Source organism: Cetorhinus maximus, unplaced genomic scaffold, assembly GCF_964194155.1.
Source record: "Cetorhinus maximus unplaced genomic scaffold, sCetMax3.hap1.1 HAP1_SCAFFOLD_1760, whole genome shotgun sequence".
NCBI lineage: Eukaryota > Metazoa > Chordata > Chondrichthyes > Lamniformes > Cetorhinidae > Cetorhinus > Cetorhinus maximus.
This window is the reverse complement of record NW_027597700.1, coordinates 13,779-41,289: the sequence shown is the minus strand read 5'-3', so window position 1 is coordinate 41,289 and position 27,511 is coordinate 13,779. Positions and strand designations below refer to the sequence as shown.

The window sequence follows — 27,511 nt, the reverse complement described above, 5'->3', positions numbered from 1 at the left end:
ATAGTTCAGTGAGCCCACTGTCTTTGGAAGATTAACTGAGTACCTGAGTGCGGAGGAGGGGATGGAATTGGAGTTGCGAGATTGTCAGAGCTCCATGTCTGTTTTTTCACAGGGAAGTTTCGGAATTTTCCTGGCAGCTCAGGACCCGGGTTAGAGACCCGGAGAGAAAGAGAGATCCTGGTCTCTCAGGTGAAGCCCAGGCCTCAGAGGAGTGGAGTGGCCAGGTGTGAGAGGGTGAGAGCAAGTCCGGTGGCCAAGGCTGGGGGTTTATTGTTCGACACCAAACAAACATTCTCACCACGTGTAAAGGGGACTCAGCATCAACAGGAGGGTAAACACTGTAGGTCCCCAGCACAATACATCCCATAGCAGCGCACACAGAGGGCTGCAGGGTGAAGATTGGTACAAAATGCAGTCAGTGAGGTTCTTTTGGTGAGACTTGTGATCAGTTTGCTGCTGTAAATCTCTTCTGTTTGTTTTGGATGTAAAGGAGGTGCTAATTTGCAAATAGCTATGCAGCCAGGGAAGGCATCGAGTCCTCATTCAACTCTCCAAACCCTGGCACTCAGTCAGGGGCTACTTGCAGTGCCTGGCTTGGAGAAAACACGGCTGTTAGGTCTAGGAGTTTTGCTTTGTGTCTGTCCATCCGTCTCATCAATTCCATCGCAAGAAGCATTTGATGTTGTTATGGTGTCAGAAGTTAGGGATGATTGACAAATTGTCAATCCCAGTGGATCTCATTAAATTCACTGTTTGCCTGGGGGAGTTGGGTTTCACATCTCTTGCACTTAGCTTCATGTTTACAGTTCGTCATCTCAATATTAAGAGTTTCTCGGGTCTGGTGTGTTGAGAGATTGAATTCAGCGCTTTGCCTGGTAATAATCCCTTTTTAACCTTGCCAGATGCTGTTTCCCCCTCCATGGTGAGCTCCTAGCATGTGCTGAGCAAGGAGCAGGAATGACCAGTGGTGGGGAGCAGAGCTAACAGAGACACGAGCTGGATTATTCATGAGCCTCTATCCACTCTGATCTCCCCAGCGGCTTCAGCGCTTTACTACCCCTTCCCTCCTCCAGAGCCCGCACTCCACTTTCCTCATCTTTCCTGCAGCTTTTCTCAACTGAGTGATACATTAATCCGGTTCGAATCACTGGGTTTCCCCTATTTATATCGATCCCTGGACACCAGGAAGAATTCCCCTGCTCTCATTCCAATCACATTTGAGGGCCAGACAGCTCCTGGCCTGAACATTTGCGGACAGATGTGACTCGGACAGTGCGGCGCTCCCTCAGTGTTGCACTTGCCTCGGGTTTTCGGACGGGGTCTTGGATTTACCATCTTCTCTGAATGAGGGGCTGGAGCTCTCTCTGGCTCGCAATTTCTTTTTTTGCCGAAATGCTTTTCCGTGCTGGGGGTCGTGGGCTTTTGTGGGATTGAGAGGCAATGGTGGGTAATGAGGGAAAGATCTTGATTTCCCACCAGGGCTGTCCGGCTGCGAGAGAGTTGAAGGATGGGCGGTGTGCAGGCTGCACGTTGGACAGTGAGAGGACAACACAGTTCATTGCCTGCATTTTGTACCAATTCTCACCCTGCAGCCCTCTGTACACTGCAATGGGATGTATTGTGCTGGGGACCTACAGTGTTTACCTCCTGTTGATGCTGAGTCCCTTTACACGTGGTGAGAATCTTTGTTTGGTGTCGAACAATAAACCCCAGCCTTGGCCACCGGACTTGCTCAATCTTTGTCAGAAAGAGCCACAAGGTGAAAGTACACTTGCTTGGCAGGGCCAACATGATCTGGGCACCAAGTGGGAGATTGCTGTGCAAAAACTGGCTGCCATGTTCCTAAAATGCCAATAGTGACCACACTTCACATTTTTCAGATGACAAAGCATTTACAGCAACACAGAAGAAGGATTACAAGAACTAGTAGATAGACAAGTAACAGCATGCATGAAATTTGGAATGAAAGTAAACATTGACAACCCAGAGTGATACATAGCTTAAAATCACCAAGAAATAGTCCTGCTCTTCCTTTCTTTCGTGTTTATCTAGCTTCCCCTTAAATGCATCTATACTTTTGGCTTCAATCATTCTCCGTAGTAGCAAGTTCCACTGCCTCTGTTGGATTTTGTAGTGACAACCTTAAATTTAAGGCCCTTAGTTTTGGTCCGGCCCACAAATGGAAAAATCTTCTCCACGTCTTCCACATTATATCCTTTCTATTTTTAAAGACCTCTACCAGATTACCTCTGAGCCTCTTTTCTAGAGCCCAGAGCTCCAGCCTGTTCAGTCTTTCCTGCCAGTTATTCTGTGTGCATCTCTAGCCTGTTAGGCCCTGACGCCTTTAATAAGACAATGTCCTTTTGTAAATCCGAATTCTCCTCGTTTAAAGATTCATGTTGAACAAAGTGTGGAAGTCCAGCTGAAGGAGAGCAATCTTCAAAGACTGAAAGGTAACCCGGTAGAGGTCTTTGTGCTTTTCCTGTTTACAAACTAACCACTTTTATACCTTTAACTCTCACCAAGTTCCATTCACCCATTACCTTCTGTACTTGCAGACCAATACTGGCTCCCAGTCCAGCAATGTGTCAATTTTGGTTTTAAATCCACCCCCCCACAACCCCCCCCCCCCCCCCCCCCCCACCCCCCATGGCCTCACCCCTCTCTATCTCTGTAACCTTCTCTCAGTCCTAAAACCCTTGTGTCTGCACTCCTCCAATTCTGGCTTCTTGTCCATAGCCAATTTTAATTTTTTTTTAAAATTCATTCACGGGATGTGGGCTTCGCTGGCTGGGCCAGTGTTTATTGCCCATCCCTAGTTGCCCTTGAGAAATTGGTGGTGAGCTGCCTTCTTGAACCGCTGCAGTCCATGTGGTGTAGGTACACCCACAGTGCCGTTAGGGAGGGAGTTCCAGGATTGTGACCCATCGACAGTGAAGGAACAGCGATATATTTCCAAGTCAGTTTGGTGAGTGGCTTGGAGGGGAACCTCCAGGCGGTGGTGTTCCCATCTATCTGCTGCCCTTGTCCTTCTAGATGGTAGTGGTCGTGGGTTTGGAAGGTGCTGTCGAAGGAGCCTTGGTGAATTCCTGCAGTGCATCTTGTAGATGGTACACACTGCTGCTACTGTGTGTCGGTGGTGGGGGGAGTGAATGTTTGTGGATGTGGTGCCAATCAAGTGGGCTGCTTTGTCCTGGATGGTGTCAAGTTTCTTGAGTGTTGTTGGAGCTGCACTCATCCAGGCAAATAGGGAGTATTCCATCACACTCCTGACTTGTGCCTTGTAGATGATATACAGGCTTTGGGGAGTCAGGAGGTGAGTTACTCACTGCAGGATTCCTAGCCTCTGACCTGTTGTTATAGCTACAGTATTTATATGGCTAGTCCAGTTCAGTTTCTGGTCAATGGTAACCCCAGGATGTTGATAGTGGGGGATTCAGTGATGTTAGTGCCATTGAATGTCAAGGGGTGATGGTTGGATTCTCTCTTGTTGGAGATGGTCATTGTCTGACACTTCTCTGGCATGAATGTTACTTGCCACTTGTCAGCCCAAGCCTGGATATTGTCCAGGTCTTGCTGCATTTGGACACGGGGCTGCTTCAGTATCTGAGGAGTCACAAATGGTGCTGAACATTGTGTAATCATCAGCAAACATCCCCACTTCTGACCTTATGATGGAAGGAAGGTCATTGATGAAGCAGCTGAAGATGGTTGGGCTGAGGACACTACCCTGAGGAACTCCTGCAGCGATGTCCTGGAGCTGAGATGATTGACCTGCACCAACCACAACCATCTTCCTTTGTGCTAGGTTTGACTCCAACCAGCAGAGAAGTTTCTCCCTGATTCTCATTGACTCAAGTTTTGCTAGGGATCCTCGGTCAAATGCTGCTTTGATGTCAAGGACAGTCACTCTCACCTCACCTCGGGAGTTCAGCTCTTTTGTCCATGTTTGAACCAAGGCTGTAATGAGGTCAGGAGCTGAGTGGCTCTGGCAGAACTCAAACTGGGTATCAGTGAGCAGGTTATTGCTAAGCAAGTGCCGCTTGATAGCACTGTTGATGACCCCTTCCATGACTGTACTGATGATCGAGAGTATAATGAAGGGGCGGTAATTGGCCGGGTTGGATTTGTCCTGCTTTTTGTGTATAAGACATACCTGAGCAATTTTCCACATAGCCGGGTAGATGCCAGTGTTGTAGCTGTACTGGAACAGATTGGCTAGGGGCACGGCAAGTTCTGGAGCACAAGTCTTCAGTACTGTTGCCGGAATATTGTCAGGGCCCATAGCCTGTGAAGAATCCAGTGCCTTCAGCTGTTTCTTGATATCATGTGGCATGAATCGAATTGGCTGAAGACTGACATTGCTCTGCCATTGGTGGCCAGGCCTACAGCTGCCTATGCCCTTAGCTCTGAAGTTGTCCCCTTAAATCCCTCCACTTCTCTACCTCTGTCTCCTCCTTTAAGATGCTCCTTAGAAACCGACCTTTTTAATAACACTTTTGGTCGCTCTGTAGGATATTAGTGTGACATGTTAATATTAGTGTGACATCTTAATATGACATATTAATGTGTGATATTCATCCATCATATTACTCATTGAGTAACAGATGGGGGTCGATTTAGCCCGTTGTCCCTGTGCCAGCTCTTTGGTAGAGCTATCAATTTAATCCCATGCCCTTGTTCTTTCCCCATAATTTTGTATTTTTCTTTCCTTTATGTTTATCAAATTCTCTTTTAAAAGTTATGACTGAATCTGCTTCCACCACCCTTTTGGACAGTGCATTCCAAATCACAACAACTTGCTGTGTAAACAAATGTTCTCATATCAGCCCTGACTCTCTTTCCAGTCACATTAAATCTGTGCTCTCCGGTTAACAGCTTTTCTTTCATTATTCCATCTGAAACCTCCTTTATTTTAAATACCCCTCATTTTTCTCTTCTGCAAGGAGAACAATCCGAGCTTCTCCAGCCTCTCCATTTTCTGTAATCCCTCATGTATGAAACCAGTCTCATGAATCTCCTCTGACCCTTTCAAAGGCCTTGACATCCTTCCCAAAGTGGTCTGCCCAGAACTGAACACAATATTCCAGGTGAATCCAAACTTGTGTTGCGTAAAAGTTCAGTATATCTTCCTGGCTTTTGCCTCTATTTATAAAGCTCAGAATCCCATGTGTTTTATGAGCTGCTTTGTTAGCTTATCCTGCCTCTTCAAGGATTTGTGAATATGCATCCCAGCTCTCTCTGTTCTGCATTCCTGTTAAAATCGTACCATTTAGTTCGTTTGCTTCTCTTCAGCCTTTGAACCAAAAAAGGGAGGAAGGGATAGACCAGGAAATTATAGGCCAGTCAGTCTAATCTCGGTGGTGGGGAGATTACTAGAAAGAATTCTGAGGAACAGAATATATCTGCACTTGGAGAGACACGGATTAATCAAGTAAAAGCAAAAAACTGCGGATGCTGGAAATCCAAAACAAACATAAAAATACCTGGAAAAACTCAGCAGGTCTGACAGCATCTGCGGAGAGGAACACAGTTAACGTTTCGAGTCCAAATGACTCTTCATCAGAACTAAGGAAAAATAGAAAAGAGGTGAAATATAAGCTGGTTTAAGGGTGGGGGGTAGAGCTGGATAAAGGGCCAGTGATAGGTGGAGATAACCAAAAGATGTCACAGACAAAAGGACAAAGAGGTGTTGAAGGGGGTGATATTATCTAAGGAATGTGCTAATTTAGGGTAGAAAGCAGGACGAGCAAGGTACAGATAGCTCTAGTGGGGGTGGGGTGGGGGGAAGGGATCGAAATAGGCTAAAAGGTAGAGATAAAACAATGGATGGAAATACATTTAAAAATAATGGAAATAGGTGGGAAAAGAAAAATCTATATAAATTATTGGAAAAAAGGGGGATCGGAAAGGGGATGGGGATGGAGGAGAGATTTCATGATCTAAAGTTGTTGAACTCAATATTCAGTCCGGAAGGCTGTAAAGTGCCTAGTTGGAAGATGAGGTGCTGTTCCTCCAGTTTGCGTTGAGCTTCACTGGAACAATGCAGCAAGCCAAGGACAGACATGTGGGCAAGAGAGCAGGGTGGAGTGTTGAAATGGCAAGCGACAGGGAGGTCTGGGTAATGCTTGCGGACAGACCGAAGGTGTTCCGCAAAGCGGTCACCTAGTGTGCGTTTGGTCTCTCCAATGTAGAGGAAACCGCATTGGGAGCAACGAATGCAATAGACTAAATTGAGGGAAGTGCAAGTGAAATGCTGCTTCACTTGAAAGGAATGTTTGGGCCCTTGGACAGTGAGGAGGGGGGAAGTAAAGGGGCAGGTGCTGCACCTTCTGCGGTTGCATGGGAAGGTGCCGTGGGAGGGGATTGAGGTGTAAGGGCTGATGGAGGAGTGGACCAGAGTGTCCCGGAGGGAATGATCCCTGCGGAATGCCGCCGGGGGGGTGAAGGGAAGATGTGTTTGGTGGTGGCATCATGCTGGAGTTGGCGGAAATGGCGGAGGATGATCCTTTGAATGCGGAGGCTGGTGGGTGATAAGTGAGGACAAGGGGGACCATATCATGTTTCTGGGAGGGAAAAGAAGGTGTGAGGGCGGATGTGCGGGAGATGGGCCGGACACGGTTGAGGGCCCTGTCAACCACCGTGGGTGGAAAACCTCGGTCAAGGAAGAAGGAGGACATGTCAGAGGAACTGTTTTTGAAAGTGGCATCATCAGAACAGATGCGACGGAGGCGAAGGAACTGAGAGAATGGGATGGAGTCCTTACAGGAAGCGGGGTGTGAGGAGCTGTAGTCGAGGTAGCTGTGGGAGTCGGTAGGCTTGTAATGGATATTGGTGGATAGTCTATCACCAGAAATTGAGACAGCGAGGTCAAGGAAGGGAAGGGAAGTGTCAGAGATGGACCATGTGAAAATGGTGGAGGGGTGGAAATTGGAAGCAAAATTAATAAATTTTTCCTGATCCAGACGAGAGCATTAAGCAGCACCGAAGTAATCATCGATGTACCGGAGAAAGAGTTGTGGGAGGGGGCCGGAGTAGGACTGGAACAAGGAATGTTCCACATACCCCATAAAGAGACAGGCATAGCTGGGGCCCATGCGGGTACCCATAGCCACACCTTTTAGTTGGAGGAAGTGGGAGGATTTTAAGGAGAAATTGTTCAGTGTGAGAACAAGTTCAGCCAGACAGAGGAGAGTAGTGGTGGATGGGGATTGTTCAGGCCTCTGTTCGAGGAAGAAGCGGAGAGCCGTCAGACCATCCTGGTGGGGGATGGAGGTGCAGAGGGATTGGACGTCCATGGCGAAGAGGAGGCGGTTGGGGCCAGGGAACTGGAAATTGTTGATATGATGTAGGGTGTCAGAGGAATCGCGTATGTAGGTGGGAAGGGACTGGACAAGGGGAGAGAGAATGGAGTCAAGATAGCAAGAAATGAGTTCCTAGGGGCAGGAACAGGCTAGGACAGTCCTGTTTGTGGATTTTGGGTAGGAGGTAGCAGTGGGCTGTCCGAGGTTGGGAGACTATCAGGTTGGAAGCTGTGGGAGGAAGATCTCCAGAGGAGATGAGGTCAGTGACAGTCCTGGAAACAATGGCTTGATGTTCAGTGGTGGGGTCATGGTCCAGGGAGAGGTAAGAGGAAGTGTCTGCGAGTTGATGTTCAGCCTCTGCGAGAGATAGTCAGCATGGATTTGTTAAGGGAAGGTCGTGTTGGACAAATTTGATTCAATTTTTTATGGAGTTAAACAGGAGTGCTGTTGAGGGTAATGCATTTGATGTGGTCTATGTGGACTTTAGGAAGGCAGACTGTCAAGAAGGTAAGAGTCCAGGGGATCCAAGGCAAAGTGGCACATTGGATTCAAAATTGGCTGAGAGGCAGGAAGCAGAGGGTGATGGTAGAGGGATGTTTCTGTGACTGGAAGTCTGTTTCCAGTGGGGTTCCACAGGGCTCGGTGCTGGGGCCCTTGCTGTTTGTGGTGTACATAAATGATTTGGACTTAAATGTAGGGGGTATGATCAAGAAGTTTGCGGATGACATGAAAATTGGTAGGGTGGTAAATAGTGAGGAGGATAGCCGTAAACTGCAGAAGGATATCAGTGGACAGGTCAGGCGGGCAGAGCAGTGGCAAATGGAATTCAACCTGGAAAGGTGAGAGCTAATGCACTTGGGGAGGGCTAACAAGGCAAGGGATTACACTATGCATGGTAGGACTCTGGAAATTACAGAAGAACAGAGGGACCTTGGTGTCCATATCCACAGATCCCTGAGGGTAGCAGAGCAGGTAGATAATGTGGTTAAGAAGGCATGTGGGATATTTGCCTGTATTAGCCGAGGTATAGAATACAAGAGCAGGGAGGTTATGCTGGAACTGTATAAAATGCTGGTTAGGCCACAACTGGAGTACTGTGTGCAGTTTTGGTCACCACATTATAGGAAGGATGTGATTGCAGTGGAGAGGGTGCAGAGGGGGTTTACCAGGATGCTGCCTGCGCTGGAGGGTCTGAGCTATGAGGAAAGATTGGATAGGCTGGGGTTGTTTTCCTTGGAACAGCGAAGGTCGAGAGGGTACCTGATAGAGGTGTATAAGATTATGAGGTGCATGGATAGGGTGGATAGGAAGGCACTTTTTCCATTAGTAGAGGGGTCAATAACCAGGGAGCATAGATTTAAGTTGAGAGGTAGAAGGCTAAGAGGGGAGTTGAGGAGAATTATTTTCACCCAGAGGGTGGTGGGAGTCTGGAACTCACTGCCTGAAAGGGTGGTTGAGTCAGAAACTCTCGTAACATTTAAGAAATATTTAGATATTCGCTTGTGTTGCCATAGCCTCCAGGGCTATGGGCCAAGCACTGTAAAATGGGATTCGTGGAGTCTGATTTTTGTTGACTGGCGTGGACATGATGGGCCAAATGGCCTCCTTCTGTGCTGTAAAGGTCTGAGTCTATATCAGTTCCTCTCTGGTAGATTTTATTTGCCATGTGTCTGCCCATTTATCCAGGCTGTCTCTGCCTGTTGAAGTCAGTTACTATCCTCTTCATTGTTAATGATATTTACAAATTTTGCATCATCTGCAAACTTTGAACTTATGCCCCTGTAAACCCAAGTCCAGCTCATGAATATATAGGAAAAAGAGCAATGGCAACCAATACTGACCCCTGGGAACACCACTGTGTATTTTTCTCCAGTGTGAGGACAAGTGTACACTGCTGCTCTCTGCTCTCCCTCCCTTAGCCAATTTTGTAGCCAAGCTGCCACTGCCCGTTTAATCCAATGGTCTTGAATTTTGATGACAAGACATAATAACGTGGCATCCTCTTCTCTGGTGAAGACAAGTGCAAAATATTCACTTTGTACCTCATTTATGCCCTCTGCCTCCATAAACTGATCTCTTTGGTTCCGATTCGATCCCACCCTTTGTTTGACTACGCTTTTATTATTTGTACGTTTGTAAAAGATTTTTGGGTTCCCTTTTAGGTTAGCCGCTAATCTGTTCTCATTCTCTCTCTATCTGCCCAGCCTAGTCTCTGCACTAAGTTCACTTTGGTTCCCTATTATACTACTAACCTTACCATTGGCAGAAGCCTCCTTTTACTGTTTCATTTTAACTTTTATATCTTTAGTCACCCAGGGAGTTCTGTCTTTTGATGCCTTTCCTTTCTCCCTCATGGGGAGAGACACTCTGTAACTGACCCACCTCATCTTTGAAGGCCTCCCATTGTTTCATAATTCGTTCACCTACCAATTCGTGATTCCAATTCACCTGGGTCAGATCCCCTTTGAACTGAAGTCAAATTTGCTTAAATTGTGTATCACGTATTTTTTTTAACTCTTCTATAACTATTCTAAGTCTTGCTGAAAAAAGACATGTTGTCAAAGATTTTCATCTTGCACAATTTACAAGAATACCAAATGTAAAGCTAACAACAATTTATACTTCATGACAAGAGAGTGCTGATTGGTTGGCAAGGAATTTAAACAAAGTTTGGCAGTTAACTGTCAGTGTCATGGAGCTATTAATGTATATAATATTATTGGAAAATATTTTTCTTTTAAAATAGAAGTTTAGTCTGTGGGTGTGTCTTAATTGGATTAAAGCCAGCTAGTCTGGGTGCTTTGATGTGTACTAGCTTTGAAATGTAAGAGAGGTAGGGTGCATTTGCATTTTTTTTGATTAGAGCATTCAAGAAGGGGAGTGAAATCTGGCACCTAGTTAGCAGAGACCAAGCAATGTTTTATATTACTAATAAAATTGGTGCTATGAAAGGGGCTTTATTGTTAGAAGAGGCTGGTGATACATTGAGAATTTACATTCAATGAGCTATGCTAGATATAACTTTGGCAGTTTTCTGTGTGCAGGGCAGAGGCAATGTAAGATCAAAGTAGCTGTAAGCCTATAACTGTCTCCACAGGAACCAAAGTGAAAGGAACCTCATTTTGAATTTATAAGGTGAAAATGCTTTGCCTGGTGTTTGGTTAAGTCTATGGGTTGCTGTTGCCTTAACAGAGATTAGTTTGGGAATTTGTTAAAAGTTATGATAGTAGTAATTTGTAGCCATGTGTATATATATTTAACTTGTGTAAATTAATAAAATGTTTCATTTAGTTTAATATAAAACCTCTAGAGAACTGGTGGTCTGCTTCCTGAATTTAGAGTTGCATCTCAAACATATCTCTAAAAATTATAGGTTATGACAGTTGTTTAATGTTTCCCTCTGGGATTTTTAAATAACTCAGCTTTACTGAAAGGCTGTCCCAGAACAATCAGTCATCAGTTAATTGGTTCATTCTCCATGGCAATGCCTCTACCAATCAGAGTCCACTTGCCAACCAATCAGCATTCTCTTCTCATTAAGTATATTTTGTTGTTGCCTTCACATTCGATGTTCTTGCGAATTGTCCTGACGAGTGCAAGAAGAAACATTTTCACAGCATCTGTCATATTTTAGCAATACTCCAGTTCTGTACTGCCAAACGACTATTCTAAATCTGATGATAATCTGATCACTGTTCCCCAAATGCTCCCCTATGGAAACATGATCCACTTGCTCCTTCAACCTCCAGAACTGGGTCCGGCACTGCGTCCTTCCTCATTGGGTTGAAAACACACTGGTCAAGAAATTCCCTTACATACATTTCAGGAATCTCCCTCTCTGCGTTTTGCCTTTCACACTGTTCCTATCACCGTCTCGATTAGGGCTATTGAAGTTCCCCATTACCATGACTCTGGTTCTTGCAGCTTTTGTCATTTGCTGCAAACTTACTCCTCTCTCTCCTTCCCACTATTTGGAGATATTAATGTGTTTTATTAATCTTAGATCTGTACTATTATTTGATATTAATGATATTTCAGGGTGATATTAATTGTTATATCAAACAGTGATATTTACATTGCTTTATTGCTCTGCAATATTGATGGCTTGTATTCATATATTTTAATTTATGGTATTAAAGTGTGACTGAGAGTAAATAACAGAAAGATAAGGACAGGGGAGGCATCAGGTATCCTTGTGGGTGCCCGGACTATACCTCCTGCTCCTTCCTGTCCACCAGGAATCCATTATAAAATAAATCGGACTAACTTTTTTTGTCCTTTTCCTGAGATTGCAACCCCGTGGAATCCAATATTCCCAGCAAGGCAAGTATTGGTTCAGTTAGAATTTTGTCCAGGTTTGAAATGTGTCATCAGACCCCGACTGGAAAATGTTACTGAAGCTCTTGTACACTTCTGTGAAATACCTGTTGAATTGGCATTGGGCCCAACTCTCTGAGCACGCTGCGCCAACTGAAATGGTGCCTCACACCATTGTCATCAGGGGTTGAAATTGGAACATCAGAAATAGAGAACGGAAACTGAGAATCGAGGAGAACAGCATCGAGAGTGACAACTAGAGAAAGAGCAAACACAGGGTGGCCTTTGATTCTCTTCACTGGTTGTTTAACGAGGTGACAATACCCTCAGAATGGGGGGTCTCACCGACCCATTAACACTGGAAGTACAGCTGGGTAAACAGGTCTGCCGGTTTACATTTTAGCTTGGGATTCCGCAGTGCTCCTTGGGCAGTGCCATGGGCAATGGAGGAGAACCGGCCCAATGAAAGAGCAGTCTCAGATTCTGTTTGTAGGTCCTGGAGGAGCAGGAGTGAACCTGGGTTGCTGCTACCCTGGACCCACTCTCTGCAATCACAACCATTCTCCATCCAGTGTGAAAGAGAGAGTGGAAGAGTGAAAGAGTGAGAGAGAAAGGGATGAAAGGAGAGAGAGCGAAAGCAGAAGAGAGGTGTCACAGTGAATCAGGAGAGTAGGCAAGAAGACAAGCACAAAGGCAGCAGATACAGGAGAACAACACCATCTGTAAGTTCCCCTCCAAGCCACATACTATATTGGAACGATATCGGCTGTTCCTTCAAGATCCTGGAACTCCCTTCCTAACAGCACTGCGGCTGTAGCTGTACCACATCGGCAGCAGTGGTTCAAGAAAGTGGCTGACAACCACTTTTCAAGGGCAATTAGGAGTGGGAAACAAATGCTGGCCTCACCAGTGATGGCCACATCCCATGAAAGGATAAAAAAAAACAAGAGGAAGAGAGTAAGAGCAGAGTGAAATGCAGCGAATTAATGAGCAAAAGTTAATACAGAAATCAGAAGTGGAGTGTGAAGAGTAAAAGAGCAGAGTGGAACTCAGCAATGGGCACCTGATATCGAGATAAAAACAAAAACAGAAAAACTGCGGATGCTGGAAATCCAAAACAAAAACTGAAATATAAGCTGGTTTAAACTGGGGAGGGGGTGGGGGGTGGGGGGTGTGGGGTGTTGGGACAAGCAGCCAGTGATAGGAGGAGATAACGAAAAGATGTCACAGACAAAAGAACAAAGAGGTTTTGAAGGTGGTGATATTATCTAAAGGAATGTGCTAATTAAGAGTGGAGAGCAGGACAAGCAAGGTACAGATAGCTCTAGTGGGGGTGGGGTGAAATAAGACTAAAAGGGCATAAAAGGTATAGATAAACGATGGGTGGAAATACATTTAAAAATAATGGAAATAGGTGGGAAAAGAAAAATCTATATAAATTATTGGAAAAAACAAAAAGGAGGGGGAAGAAACGGAATGGGGGTGAGGATGGGGGGAGGAGAGAGTTCAAGATCTAAAGTTGTTGAATTCAATATTCAGTCCGGAAGGCTGTAAAGTGCCTAGTCGGAAGATGAGGTGCTGTTCCTCCAGTGTGCGTTGGACTTCACTGGAACAATGCAGCAGGCCAAGGACGGACATGTGGGCATGAGAGCAGGGTGGAGTGTTGAAATGGCAAGCGACAGGGAGGTCTGGGTAATGCTTGCGGACAGTCCGAAGGTGTTCTGCAAAGCGGTCACCCAGTCTGCGTTTGGTCTCTCCAATGTAGAGGAAACCGCATTGGGAGCAACTAATGCAGTAGACTAAATTGAGGGAAGTGCAAGTGAAATGCTGCTTCACTTGAAAGGAGTGTTTGGGTCCTTGGCCGGTGAGGAGAGAGGAAGTGAAGGGGCAGGTGTTGCACCTTCTGCATTTGCATGGGGAGGTGCCGTGGGAGGGGGTTGAGGTGTAGGGGATGATGGAGGAGTGCACCAGGGTGTCCCGGAGGGAACGATCCCTGCGGAATGCTGCCAGGGGGGGTGAAGGGAAGATGTGTTTGGTGGTGACATCATGCTGGAGTTGGCGGAAATGGCGGAGGATGATCCTTTGAATGTGGAGGCTGGTGGAGTGATAAGTGAGGACAAGGGGGACCCTATCATGTTTCTGGGAGGGAGGAGAAGGTGTGAGGGCGGATGCGCGGGAGATGGGCCGGACACGGTTGAGGGCCCTGTCAACCACCGTGGGTGGAAAACCTCGGTTAAGGAAGAAGGAGGACATGTCAGAGGAACTGTCTTTGAAAGTGGCATCATCAGAACAGATGCGACGGAGGCGAAGGAACTGAGAGAATGGGATGGAGTCCTTACCTGATATCGAGTGTCGTCTGACTGGTGGAGGTAGGTCTAAGCCCACAACACAAGGTCGGAAGCTACAAGGGAGAGACCAGGCTGAGCATTCCAAACATCCTGGCCTGAGATAGCTTTCAAACTATGTAACTTTCAAGTTATATTTTTAGCACTGGAGAGTGTTCCAGAGTTAGCAGCATGTGAAGGAAGGGTGAGTGAACTCAGGTGTTGTGGGGAGTAGTGCAGACTTGGAGGTTTTAGTGGCGATGAAAGGAAGAGATTGTGTTTGTCTTGATGGTTTGTTCCAAATATATAGGTCAGGGAGGACCAGGGGCCCTAATCTCATGTTGTGTAACGTGAAAATTAAGTTAGATATGAAGTGGTAGTTCTTTTCCCAGAGAATGATGGATCTTCGGAACAGGCTGACATATTGTGTGATGGACACTGGTTTGCTGAGTTCCTTCAGGCAAGAGTTGGATCTTATCTGAGGGAGGCGGTGTATACAGATGGATTGCCCTGAGGGGTGCAGTGAAGAAGAGGGATGGATTCTGATGGCTGCAGTGTGTATAGAGGTTCTGGGTCCAAGGGTTGCGGTGTATATAGAGGGGCTGGTCTGAGAGTTGCGGGGTATATAGAGTGGGTCTGGTCTGAGAGATGCAGTGTATATAGAGGTGCTGGGTCTGAGGGGTATGGTACATATAGAGGGTCTGGTCTGAGGGATGCAGTGTATATAGAGGTACTGGGTCTGAGGGGTACGGTACATATAGAGGGTCTGGTCTGAGGGATGCAGTGTATATAGAGGTACTGGGTCTGAGGGGTATGGTACATATAGAGGGTCTGGTCTGAGGAGTGTATCGTATATAGAGGTACTGGGTCAGAGGAGTATGGTACATATAGAGGGTCTGGTCTGAGGAGTGTATCGTATATAGAGGTACTGGGTCTGAGGGGTATGGTACTTATAGAGGGTCTGGTCTGAGGAGTGTATCGTATATAGAGGTACTGGGTCTGAGGGGTATGGTACATATAGAGGGTCTGGTCTCAGGAGTGTATCGTATATAGAGGTACTGGGTCTGAGGGGTATGGTACATATAGTGGGTCTGGTCTGAGGAGTGTATCGTATATAGAGGTACTGGGTCTGAGGGGTATGGTACATATAGAGGGTCTGGTCTGAGGAGTGTATCGTATATAGAGGTACTGGGTCTGAGGGGTATGGTACATATAGAGGGTCTGGTCTGAGGAGTGTATCGTATATAGAGGTACTGGGTCTGAGGGGTATGGTACTTATAGAGGGTCTGGTCTCAGGAGTGTATCGTATATAGAGGTACTGGGTCTGAGGGGTATGGTACATATAGAGGGTCTGGTCTGAGGAGTGTATCGTATATAGAGGTACTGGGTCTGAGGGGTATGGTACATATAGTGGGTCTGGTCTGAGGAGTGTATCGTATATAGAGGTACTGGGTCTGAGGGGTATGGTACATATAGAGGGTCTGGTCTGAGGAGTGTATCGTATATAGAGGTACTGGGTCTGAGGGGTATGGTACATATAGAGGGTCTGGTCTGAGGAGTGTATCGTATATAGAGGTACTGGGTCTGAGGGGTATGGTACATATAGAGGGTCTGGTCTGAGGAGTGTATCGTATATAGAGGTACTGGGTCTGAGGGGTATGGCTGCAGGACGTCATTCTGGGAGCAGTGAACAGCCAGAAGTGTGGTCCACATTGGTACCGATGACTTAGGTAGGAAGGGTATGAAGTCCTAAAAGCAGACTTCAGGGAGCTAGGAAGGAGATTGAAAAGCAGGACCTCTAAAGCAGTAATCTCAGGATTACTCCCAGTCCCATGTGCTAGTGAGCATAGAAATAGGAGAATTGAACAATTGAACACGTGGCTGGAGAACTGGTGTAGGAGGGAGGGCATCAGATTTCTGAGGCATTGGGACTGATTCTGGGACAGGTGGGACCTGTACAAGATGAACGGGCAGGAGTGGCACCAATGTCTCATGGGGAGATTTGCTAGTGCTGTTGGGAAAGGTCTAAACTACCTAGGCAAGGGCTGGGAACCTGAGAGGGAGCTCTAATTCGAGGGAAGCAAAACTGGTAAAAGGAAGGAGAAAGCAAAAATAGAAGACAGACAAAGCATTGACAAGGATCAAATAGGATCAGAATAGAGAATAATGTTAAAAAAGCAAAATAAAGGCACTCTATCTGAATGCACATAGCATTCACAAATAAGTTGATGATTTGAATACACAAGTTGAGGTGAATGACTATGATTTAATTGCCGTTACGGAGACGTGGCTACAGGGTGACCAAGGCTGGGAATTGAATATCCAAGAATACTCGGCATTTAGGAGGGATGGGCAAAAAGGAAGAGAAGGTGAGGTAGCACTCTTAATAAGAGATGAGATCTGTACTTTATTAGTAAGACACGTTCTTAGATTGAAGGATCAAGATGTAGAATCGGTTTGGGTGGATCCAAGAAACAGCAAGGGGCAGCAAACATTCGAGGGATAAAAGCAAAATACTGCGGATGCTGGAAATCTGAAATAAAAACTCTGAACTCTGAAGAAGAGTCATATGGATTTGAAACATTAATGCTGTTTCTTTCTCTCCACAGATGTTGCCAGACCTGCTGAATTTTTTTCAAACATTAGCGGGAGTTGTTTACAGGCCACCAAACTGTAGTGCTAATGTTGGGCACGGTATAAATCACCAAATCAGAGATGCATCTAACGTGGGTGATCCAGTAATAATGGGTGACTTCAATTTACATATTGACTAAGCTAACCAAATCAGCACTCATGCTGTGGAGAAGGAGTGTGTACGAGATGGGTTCTGGAACAGTCCATTGAGGAGCCAACTAAGGATTGCACTCCTTTGGATTTAGGCGAGATACCAGAGGATTGGAGGTTAGCAAATGTTGTCCCATTATTTAAAAAGGGTGCAAGGGATAGACCAAATAATTATCGGCCAGTCAGTCTGATTTCTGCAGTTGGCAAATTATTAGAATCAATTCTGAGAGACAGGATAAACTGTCACTTAGAAAGAAATGGATTAATCAGCAACAGTCAGCAAGGTTTTGTTAGGGGAAGGTCATGTCCTACTAATTTAATGGAATTTTTTGAGGAAGTAACAAGGAGGATTGATGAGGGTAATGCAGTGGATGTTGTCTACATGGATTCTAGTCAGGCAATTGACAAGGTCCCACATGGTAGACTGGTGAGAAAAGTAAAAGCCCACAGGATTCAGGGGAAAGTGGCGAATTGGATTCAAAATTGGTTCAGTGACAGGAAACGAAGGGTAATGGTCGATGGATGTTTTTGCAAATGGAAACGGTTTCTAGTGGTGTTCCACAGGGCTTAGTGTTGGCACCTTTGCTGTTTGTTGCATATATTGATGATTTGGACTTAAATGTGGGTGGCATGATTGGGAAATTTGCAGATGACACAAAAATTGGCCATGTAGTTGATAGTGAAAAGGATAGCTGTTGTCTCCAGAGTGATAGCAGTGGTTTGGTTGAGTGGGTGGAAAAGTCGCAAATGGAATTCAATCCAGAGAAGTGAGGTAACGCAATTGGGGAGGGCAAACATACGAGGAGTAGAGGAGTAGGAGTTTGCGAGGAGTAGAGGAAGTGAGAGACCTTGGCGTGCATGTCCACAGGTCCCTGAAGGTGACAGAACAGCTGGATAAGGTTGTAAAGAAAGCATATGGAATGCTTTCCTTTATTGGCTGAGGTATAGAATACAAAAGCAGGGAGGTAATGATGGAACTGTATAAAACGCTGGTTAGGCCACAGTTGGAATTTTGTGTACAGTTCTGGTCGTAACATTACAGGAAGACATAATTGCTCTGGAGAGAGTGCAGAGAAGATTTACAAGAATGTTGCCAGTGCTTGAAAATTGCAGCTATGAAGAAAGATTGGATAGGCTGGGGTTGTTTTCCTTGGAACTGAGGAGGCTGAGGGGTGACCTGATTGAGGTGTACAGGATTATGAGGGGCCTAGGTAGAGTAGACAGGGATGCCCTGCCTCCTCTAGCAGAGAGGTCAATGACCAGGGGGCACAGGTTTAAGGTGGTCGGTAGAAGGATTAGAGGGGACATGAGGAAAATCTTCACCCACAGGGTGGTGGGTGTTTGGAATTCGCTGCCTGGTTTGGTGGTGGAGGCAGAAACCCTCAACTCATTTAAAAGGTACCTGGATCTGCACCTAAAGTTCTGTAACCTGCAAGGACCAGGTGCTGGAAGGTGGGATTAAAATGAGCAGCTAGTTTTTTTTTTCAGCTGGCACAGACACAATGGGCTGAATGGCCTCTTTCTGTACTGTAATTTTTCGATGGTTCTATTGTTGTGCAATGAGAAAGGGCTGATTAATAACCTTGCTGTAAAGGAGCCTTTGGGAAATAGTGACCATAATGTTTTAGAATTTTGCATTAGGTTTGAATGCGATACAGTTCATTCTGAAACGAGGGTCTTAAATTTGAAGAAAGGAAGTAATGAAGGTGTGAGGGGCACATTGTCTGTGGTGGATTTGGAAAACACACTAAAAGGTTTGATGGTAGATAAGCAATGGCTGGTATTTAAAGAAATATACACAGTCTACACCAGATATACATTCCTCTAAGGCACAAACACCCAAAGGGAACGGTAAATCAACTGTGGTTCACGAAAGAAGTTAAAGATTTCATTAGTTCAAAGGAAGATGCCAGAAAAAGTGGTAAACCTGAGATTGGGAGCAGTTTAGAATCCAGCAAAGGAAGACTGATTAAAGAAACTGATTAAGAAAGGGAAAAGAGAAGATGAATACAAACTAGTGGGTAACATAAAAGCTTTTATAGGTAGGTGAAAAGGAAAGGATTAGCGAGGACAAATGTGGGACCTTTACAGGTGGGAACAGGAGAATTTATAGTGGAGAAACTAAACAGTTACTTTACATCTGTCTTCATGTAAGAAGATACAGGAGAACTCCCAGTGTTTCTAGAGTGACTGGTCTGAGGGGTGCAGTGCATATGATGGGACTGGTTTGAGGGGTGCGATATATATAAAGGGACTGGTCGGAAGGGTCTGGTTTATATATTGGGACTGGTCTGACGCATGCGGTGTATATAAAGGGACTGGTCTGAGGGGTGCGGTGTATATAGTGGGACTGGTCTGAGGGGTGCGGTGTATATAAAGGGACTGGTCTGAGGGATGCGGTGTATATAATGGGACTGGTCTGAGGAATGCAGTGTATATAATGGGACTGGTCTGAGGGATGGGGTGTATATAATGGGACTGGTCTGAGGGATGCGGTGTATATAGTGGGACTGGTCTGAGGGATGCGGTGTATATAATGGGACTGGTCTGAGGAATGCAGTGTATATAATGGGACTGGTCTGAGGGATGCAGTGTATATAGCGGGACTGGTCTGAGGGATGCGGTGTATATAGCGGGACTGGTCTGAGGGATGCGGTGTATATAGCGGGACTGGTCTGAGGGGTGCGGTGTATATAGTGGGACTGGTCTGAGGGGTGCGGTGTATATAGTGGGACTGGTCTGAGGGGTGCGGTGTATATAGTGGGACTGGTCTGAGGGATGCAGTGTATATAATGGGACTGCTCTGAGGGGTGCGGTGTATATAGCGGGACTGGTCTGAGGGGTGCGGTGTATATAGTGGGACTGGTCTGAGGGGTGCAGTGTATATAGTGGGACTGGTCTGAGGGATGCGGTGTATATAGCGGGACTGGTCTGAGTGATGCAGTGTATATAGCGGGACTGGTCTGAGGGGTGCGGTGTATATAGTGGGACTGGTCTGAGGGATGCAGTGTATATAGCGGGACTGGTCTGAGGGATGCGGTGTATATAGCGGGACTGGTCTAAGGGATGCGGTGTATATAGCGGGACTGGTCTGAGGGATGCGGTGTATATAGCGGGACTGGTCTGAGGGGTGCAGTGTATATAGTGGGACTGGTCTGAGGGGTGCAGTGTATATAGCAGGATTGTGTTGTCATAATCTCATTCTCTTCAATTTGTTGTCAATTTATTTGATTTAGTTGTGAGCCATTGTGTATCTCTGTCTGCTGTTTCCTCTCATATCTGTCTTTATGTGTCATAGAGTTATACAGCACAGAAACAGGCCCTTCGGCCCATCATGCCTGTGCTGGCCATCAAGCCCCCTATCTATTCTAATCCCATTTCCCAGCACTGGGTCCATAGCTCTGTATGCTATGGCATTTCAAGTGCTCATCTAAATATTTCTTCAATGTTGTGAGGGTTCCTGTCTCTACCACCCCCTCAGGCAGTGAGTTCCAGATTCCACCCACCATTTGGGTGAAAAAATCTTTCCTCAAATCCCCTCTAAATCTCCTGCCCCCTTTTTTAAATCTATGCCCCCTGGTTATTGATGGGAAAAGTTTCTTCCTATCTACCCTAGCTATGCCCCTCATAATTTTGTACACCTCTATCAGGAACTCCCTCAGCCTTCTCTGCTCCAAGGAAAACAACCCTAGCCTATCATAGCTGAAATGCTCCAGTCCAGCCAACAAGTACTCCAGATGTGGCCAAACTAACGCTTTATCAGTTCCATCATGACCTCCCTGCTCTTGTATTCTATGCCTCGACTAATAAAGACAAGTACCTCATGTTGCTTAACTACCTGACCTACCTGTGCTGCTGCTGGACATGTATACCAAGGTCCCTCTGATCCTCTGTGTCTTTTGTGTGTCTGTGACCAGCTGTCTGGTGTAGATTAGCCTGGGCTGTGTGGTCACTCCTGTATCTGTCTCAGTGTTTTTTTGTCAGGGGTAGAGTCAGACTCGCTGCACAATTCGCTGGCTGAGTTTTCCCATAGCTCTGGTTTAAAGAGCAGAATCGAGCGGGAGTTGGAGTGGAACCCCCAGGACTTATTGCACCCCCACCCTCCCCCTCACCCTCCCCCAATCCCTCCTCCCACTCCCTATCCGATTTAGGGATGGGGTGTTGAAAGGCGAGGGGGGGCTGCAGCGGTGCCAAACTCCTGAGCAGCGAGGATGGGGGGGAGAGTCTAACTGGAGAGTTAGAAACAAGTTGGGAGAGGGAGAGGGAGAGGAGGGGGGAGGAGAGGGAGAGGGTGGGGGAGGTATTTGGGGAGGGAGGGGGGGGGATGGAGGGAAAGGGAAGGGTCATTCCTGGGACCAAGTGAATTTCAGGGTGTAGCCCCGCCCCCGGGGGGGCTGCTGATTGGAGGAAGCTCTGGAAGTTTCATGTCCATCAAAGTGTCAATCAGAGCGGAGAGGAGCCGAGCCACAGGAGGGAGGGAGAGAGAGGGAGAGAGGGAAGGAGACAGGGAGAGAGGGAGAGGGGGGACCGCCAGTGCCACAGCCATGCCGCAGCTGACCGGGGGCGATGATCTGGGGGCCAGCGATGAGATGATCTCCTTTAAGGACGAGGGCGAGCAGGAGGAGAAGAGCCCGGGCAGCGTGTCCGCCGAGAGGGACCTGGCCGATGTCAAGTCGTCGCTGGTCAACGAGACGGAGGCGACGGAGACTCGCAGCAGCTCCCCCGAGTCCGAGGTGAGGCCACTGAGAGGGGGCAGCCCCTCGCCCCCCTCTCCCCTTCCCTTCCCCTCACTCCCTCTGCCCCTCTGCCCCCTGCCCACACCCTCCTTCCTACTTTAACAGCTCTTCCCTCTCTCCCTCTCTCTCTCCCCCAGGCTGATCGCCGTCCTCAGCTCAGAAACACTCAGCGTTTTGCAGACAAGCCCCAGGATTACCAGCAGGAAGGTGAGAGTCTTTCTCGCTGGGAATATAACCGCCCCCTTTCTGCCTTCACATCTTTGCAACATTCCTCCCAATTCAGAAAGTTTCATCAACTTTTTTCCTCTCTCCCTCTCCCTCCCTCTCTCTCTCTCCCCTCGGCCATGTTCCCAAATTCCCAGTCAAAAGGCAAGATGGAGGTTTGTTCAAGGGAGCAGCTTACCCCTTCATCATGATCCCGGACCTGTCGGCTCCCTACCTCCCCAGCGGATCCCTCTCCCCAGGCGCTCGGACGGTAAGTCTCCGCTAACTTTTTTCTCCTGCGGTCGGTTTGTTTTGTTTGTTGGGGGTTGGGTGGGGAATTGGAGCCTGTGAGAGGGGGGGGGGGGACACACACACACAGGAGCTTTCCCTCTTCCCATTCCTTTTCCCGTTTCCTTTTCCCAACGTCATCTCTCCCCCCCCCCCCCCCCTCCCCAAGACTGGCCTCTCAGCCTTTTGTTCTGGCCTGAGATTCAGCCAGGATGGGCAGACAATCTCTCTCTGTGTGTGTGTGTGTGTGTCTGTCCCTGTCCCTCGCTCTCTCCTCTGAACATTTTGTAAAGTTTGGGAGAACTTTCTGCAGTTTCAAAAGGCCCCAGGGCGGGTAATTTACATAAAGTGATGGCCTCAGAATCTGCTCCCCCCTCCCTACCCCCCCCGAGCATGGGCTGAATACTAAACACTGGGGCACAGAGACTGAAAGCCACACTGAGGGTTGGGGGGAGAGGCACTGGTGATAGCCAGAGTGATAGCAATGGCTCTCCAGTTCAAGGGTTCCCTGGATTTTAACTGGTTCCACTCATTGCTCCCTCTCTCTCTCTCTCTCCTTCTGCCACTCTGCTGGTGTCCATCACTCCCTCACACTCTCCGTCTCTGTGTGCCAGTATCTTTGTAACCCTGTTAACTTATGATCTGGTTGTGATGTCTCCTCATCTCTCAATCTGTGCTGAGCAGCAATTCACTCTGTAATTTTGGCTGCCTCTGTTGTGATGGTTAGGCTGGGTGAACAGGACCGTGGCTTGTCGATTTTCAGGATGCGCTCATCCTGTGTATCTCGGAGGCATATGTTGGATCAGACCTGAGCTGGAAAACGCTGGTGTGGATGTGCTGCTATTTGGAATGCTCGACATTAGGGCTGGACAATATGACAGGGTGGCAAATTCACTTGTGGCTCTCAATGAAGCGCTGAGCAACCAAGGGTCCAGTTAGTTTGTTGTTAAGCAACAAACCATAACTTGCTTCCATGCAGCCCTTTTCATGCCCTAGGGTGCCTCATAGGAGCATGGAAACAATTGACACCAAATAATAGAAGGAGTTATTTGGACAGATGACTGAAAACTTGATCCCAAGAGGTTTGAGCAGGCATCTCAAGGAGGAGGGAGAGGTGGAAAGGTTTAGGGAGGGAATTCCAGAGCTTGGGCCCATGCAGCTGAAGTCACAGCCACCAATGGTGGAGCGATTCAAATTGAATGTGTGGCAAGAGGCGAGAATTGGAGGAGAGCAGAAACCTGAGGCATGCAGGCCTGGGGGAGGTTTCTGAGACGGGGAGATGTCATGATGTGTTACTGTGTTTGGTTACATTCGGTCTTCTTGCTGTCACTCTAGTGGTGTCCATCACAAAATGTGACAGCACATGACATGTATCATGGAGGGATCTGAAAACAAGGATAAGAATTTTGAAACAGTGACATTTCCAGATGAGGAATAAATGTAGGTCAGTGGACACAGAGGGCGATGGGTGAACCGCACTTGTGAGTTAGGATATGGACGTAGAAGTTGGATTGAGTCAATTTCACGCCAGGCGGAAGATGAGAGGCCAGTCAGGAGAGCATTGGGTAACAAAGATGTGAAGAAGGGTTTCAGCGACAGTGGTAGGGTGGCATTGTGCTCATCTTCTTGAATGAGTCATCCAGAGGCCTGGACTCATAACCTGGAGACAGCACAGCAGCTGCAGAATTTAAATTGAATTAATTTGAAAAATTAAAAAATCTGGAATTAAAGAACGAGTATCGATAATGGTGACCATGAAACTACCTGACCTTTGTAAATACCCATCTGGTTGATTAATGCCTTTTAGGGAGTGAAAGCTGCTGTCCTTATGCTGTCTGACCTATATGTGACTCCTCACAGCAATATGATTGATTCCTGACTGTCCTCTAAAATGCCACTCAGTTTTATTCAAGAAGGCAGCTCACTACCACCTTTTGGAGGTGGATTTAGGCATACTCACTGAAGGTTGACCTTGTCAGTGATGCACACATGCCGTGAATTAGTAAAAGCGATGTTACAGAAGTGGGCAGTCTTGGTGATGGAATGGACACACTCAGCTCAGATAAGTAAAAGCAAAATACTGCGGATGCGGGAGATCTGAAATAAAAGGGAGGTTGGAGATGGGTCAGTAATTTTCAAGGACAGAGAGGTGAAAGATGAGTTGCTTGAGAGGGGGATGATGCTGTCAGGTTTAAAGTAGAGTTGGGGTAGAAGCAAAGGTGAGGTAACCGTGAAGAACATCAGCTCATGTGGGGGTTGGGAAGGGAAGTTAGATGGTGAAAAGATTGGTGGAAATATAGTTTTATGGATTTAGCGATAGTAGTGCCATTGAATGTTCAGAGAGGTGGTCAGACTCTTGCTTGTTAGAAATAGTTGTTGCCTGAATGTTACTTGCCACTTATCAACTTGAGCCAGAAAGTTGCTGCAAATGGACACGGACTTCCTCAGTATCTGAGAAGTTGCACATGGTACTGAACACTGTGCAGTCACCAGCTAACATTCCCATTTTTGACCTTATGACAAAAGAAGGTCATTGATGAAGCAACTTAAGATGGTTGAGCCTAAGACACCAAACTGAGGAACTCAAAGCGATATCCTGGGTCCGAGATGATTGGCCTCCAACAACCATCACCATCTTCCTTGAATTAGGCATGATTCCAGTTAGGAGAGAGTTTTCCCTTTGATACCCCTTGACGTTTTCAATTTTCCACATTGTCAGGCAGATGTCAATGTCATTGCTGCATTGGAACAGCTTGACTAGGGCTGTGGCTAGTTCTGGAGCAAACGTTTTCAGGACTACAGCAGGGATGATGTCAGGGCCCAGAGCCTTTGCTGTACCCAGTGTGCGCAGCTGGAAATTCATATTAGGTGGAGTGAATCGTATTGGCTGAAGACTGGCTCCTGGGATGCTGGAAGGAGGCCGAGTTGGCACTTTGAGCTGAAGGTGGCTGGTTATGCTTAGAGTGGATAAGTTGCCTCGTCTGGATGCTGGTTGCTGAAGGAGGTGAGATGGACACAGCTAAAGGACTTGTCATAGTCTTCCAATGTTCCTGAGATTAGAGGGATTTGCCATAGGATTGGAGATTGGCAAATTATTCAAGAGATGGCGTAAGGAAATTGCCATTAACGACAGACCGGTCAGTTTAACATTGGCGTTGGGTAATGCTTCAGAAACAATAATTGAGGTGAAATATTAACAGGCACTCGGAGAGGTTCGAGTCAATTGGGAGAGTCAGCATGGATTTGTAATAGACAGTGAATGTTTTGATGAAGTAATAGTGAAGGCTGATGAAGGTATTGCAATGGATGTTGTCTGTATGGATTTTAGGAAAGTGGTTGACCAAGTGCCACACAAAATAATTGTTAACACAATAGTGAATGGTTCCAGAGATGAGACTTCATTGGTTCAGAGAATAGATTGGCGAAGCTGGGGCTGTTCTCGTTAGTGAGGAGAAGGTTGAGTGGAGATTTAATAGAGGTGTTCAAAATCATGGGGGGACTAGACTGAGTAGATACAGGAAAAACTGTTGCCATTGGTTGAAGGGTTGAGAACCAGATGACACTGATGTAAGATGAGTGCCAAAAGAAGCTGTGGTGATATGAGAACTCTTTTACGCAGTGAGTAGTTACAATCAGGAACGCACTGCCTGAGACTGGGGTTGAGGCAAATTCGACCATGGCTTTCAAAAGGGAGTTGGTTGATCTGAAGAGAAAAGGGGGAAAAGGTAGGGGAATGGGATGAGTTGCTTTGCTTTTACAGAGAGCCTCATTTTGTGCTGTAACTATTCCATGATTCTCTTCAATAGATATGATGGACAAAGTAAAGCTGCTGCTCAGAGCTGATGGTAAATGATCTGGGGGACACACATTGAAGGTTTAGATCAAGAGATTAAAGGGGGAATGTGAGGAAAAGCTTTTTCACAGTGATTGGAAATGACATGGAACTTAGAGGGAGTTGGGAGTGTAGACAATCGATGATTTCCAAAAGAAATTGGATGGGCACTTGAGAGAAGTAAACTTGCAGGGCTATGGGGATGGAGCAAAGAAATGGGAGTGGCTGAATTACTCTCCACAGAGTTGGCATGGACTCAAAGGTCCAAATAGCCTCCATCTGTGATGTTATAGTTCCAATTTAAATTTTTTTTTTCATTCATTCATGGGATATGGGCTTCGCTGGATGAGGGCAGCTCCTGCAACACTCAAGCTCGACACCATCCAGGACAAAGCAGCCGCTTGATTGGCACCGCATCCACAAACATTCACTCCCTTCACCACTGATGCACAGTAGCAGCAGTATGTACCATCTACAAGATGCACTGCAGGAGTTCACCAAGACTCTTTTGACCGCACCTTCCAAACCCACGACCACTACCATCTAGAAGGACAAGGGCAGCAGATAGATGGGAACACCTGGAAGTTCCCCTCAAGTCACTCACCACCCTGACTTGGAACTGTCGCTGGATCAAAATCCTGGAACTCCCTCCCTAACAGCACGGTGGGTGTACCTATACCACATGGACTGCATCCCGTGAATGAATTTAAAAAAACCCTTGGTGATGGACATTGAAGTCCCCCATCCAGAGTACATTCTGTGCCCTTGGCACCCTTAGTGCTTCCTTGAAGTGGTGTTCAACATGGAGGAGCGCTGATTCATCAGCTGAGGGAGGACTGTACATGGTAATCAGCAGGAGGTTTTTCTTGTCCATGTTTAACCTGATGCCATGAGACTTAATGCAGTCCAGAGTCGATGTTGAGTCCTGACTGTATACCATTGTGCCGCCACGTCTGCTGGGTCGACAGGACATAGTCAGTGATGGTGGAGTCTGGGACATTATCTATAAGGTATGATTTTGTGAGGCTGACTGTCAGGCTATTGCTTGACTGGTCTGTGAGACAGCTCTCCCAATTTTGGCACTAGTCCTCAGATGTCAGTAAGGAGGACTTTGCAGGGTCGACAGGGTTGAGTTTGCCGTTGTTGTTTCCGGTGCCTAGATCAATACCAGGTGGTCTGTCCGGTTTCATTCCCTTTTTTTTTGGGGCATTGTAGTGGTTCGATACAACAGAGGGCATTTAAGAGTCAACCACATTGCTGTGGGTCTGGAGTCACATGTGGGCCAGACCAGGCAAGGACGGCAGATTTCTTCCCAGATGAGTTTTTACAACAATCGTCATCATTAGATTTTTATTGAACTCAAATTCCATCATCTGCCCTGGCGGGATTCGAACCCCAGTACCCCCTTGGGTCTCTTGGACTACTATTCCAGTGACAATACTGCTACACCATCGCCACTTCAACCTTGCCTTTTGCCTTGATATGTTGGGCTCTGCCATTATTGAGAATGGGGATGTTCATGGATCTGCCTGTTCTGAAGTACTGATTCATCAGCTCAGGGAGGGTGGAAGGTGGGAATCACCAGGAGATTTCCATGCTCATGTCGTGAGACTTTGTGGGGTTAAGAGACAATTTTGAGCACTCTTCTGCTGACTGTATACAACTGTACCTCTGGTGAGTGTCATGAAGCTATTAATGTATTTAATATTTTGGAAAATATTT

At 46.7% G+C, this 27,511-nt stretch overlaps 1 protein-coding gene across 1 annotated transcript; it reads left to right on the top strand.

Moving 5' to 3' along the window:
- Positions 1–21,256: 21,256 nt before the first annotated feature.
- LOC144676632 (transcription factor 7-like 2) lies at positions 21,257–21,940 on the top strand (the record flags this gene model as incomplete). Its single annotated transcript, XM_078537003.1, has 3 exons — positions 21,257–21,462; positions 21,603–21,672; positions 21,828–21,940. Coding segments are annotated over exons 1-3 (372 nt in total), but the record flags the coding sequence as incomplete, so codon positions are not given.
- Between the last annotated feature and the right edge of the window lie 5,571 nt (positions 21,941–27,511).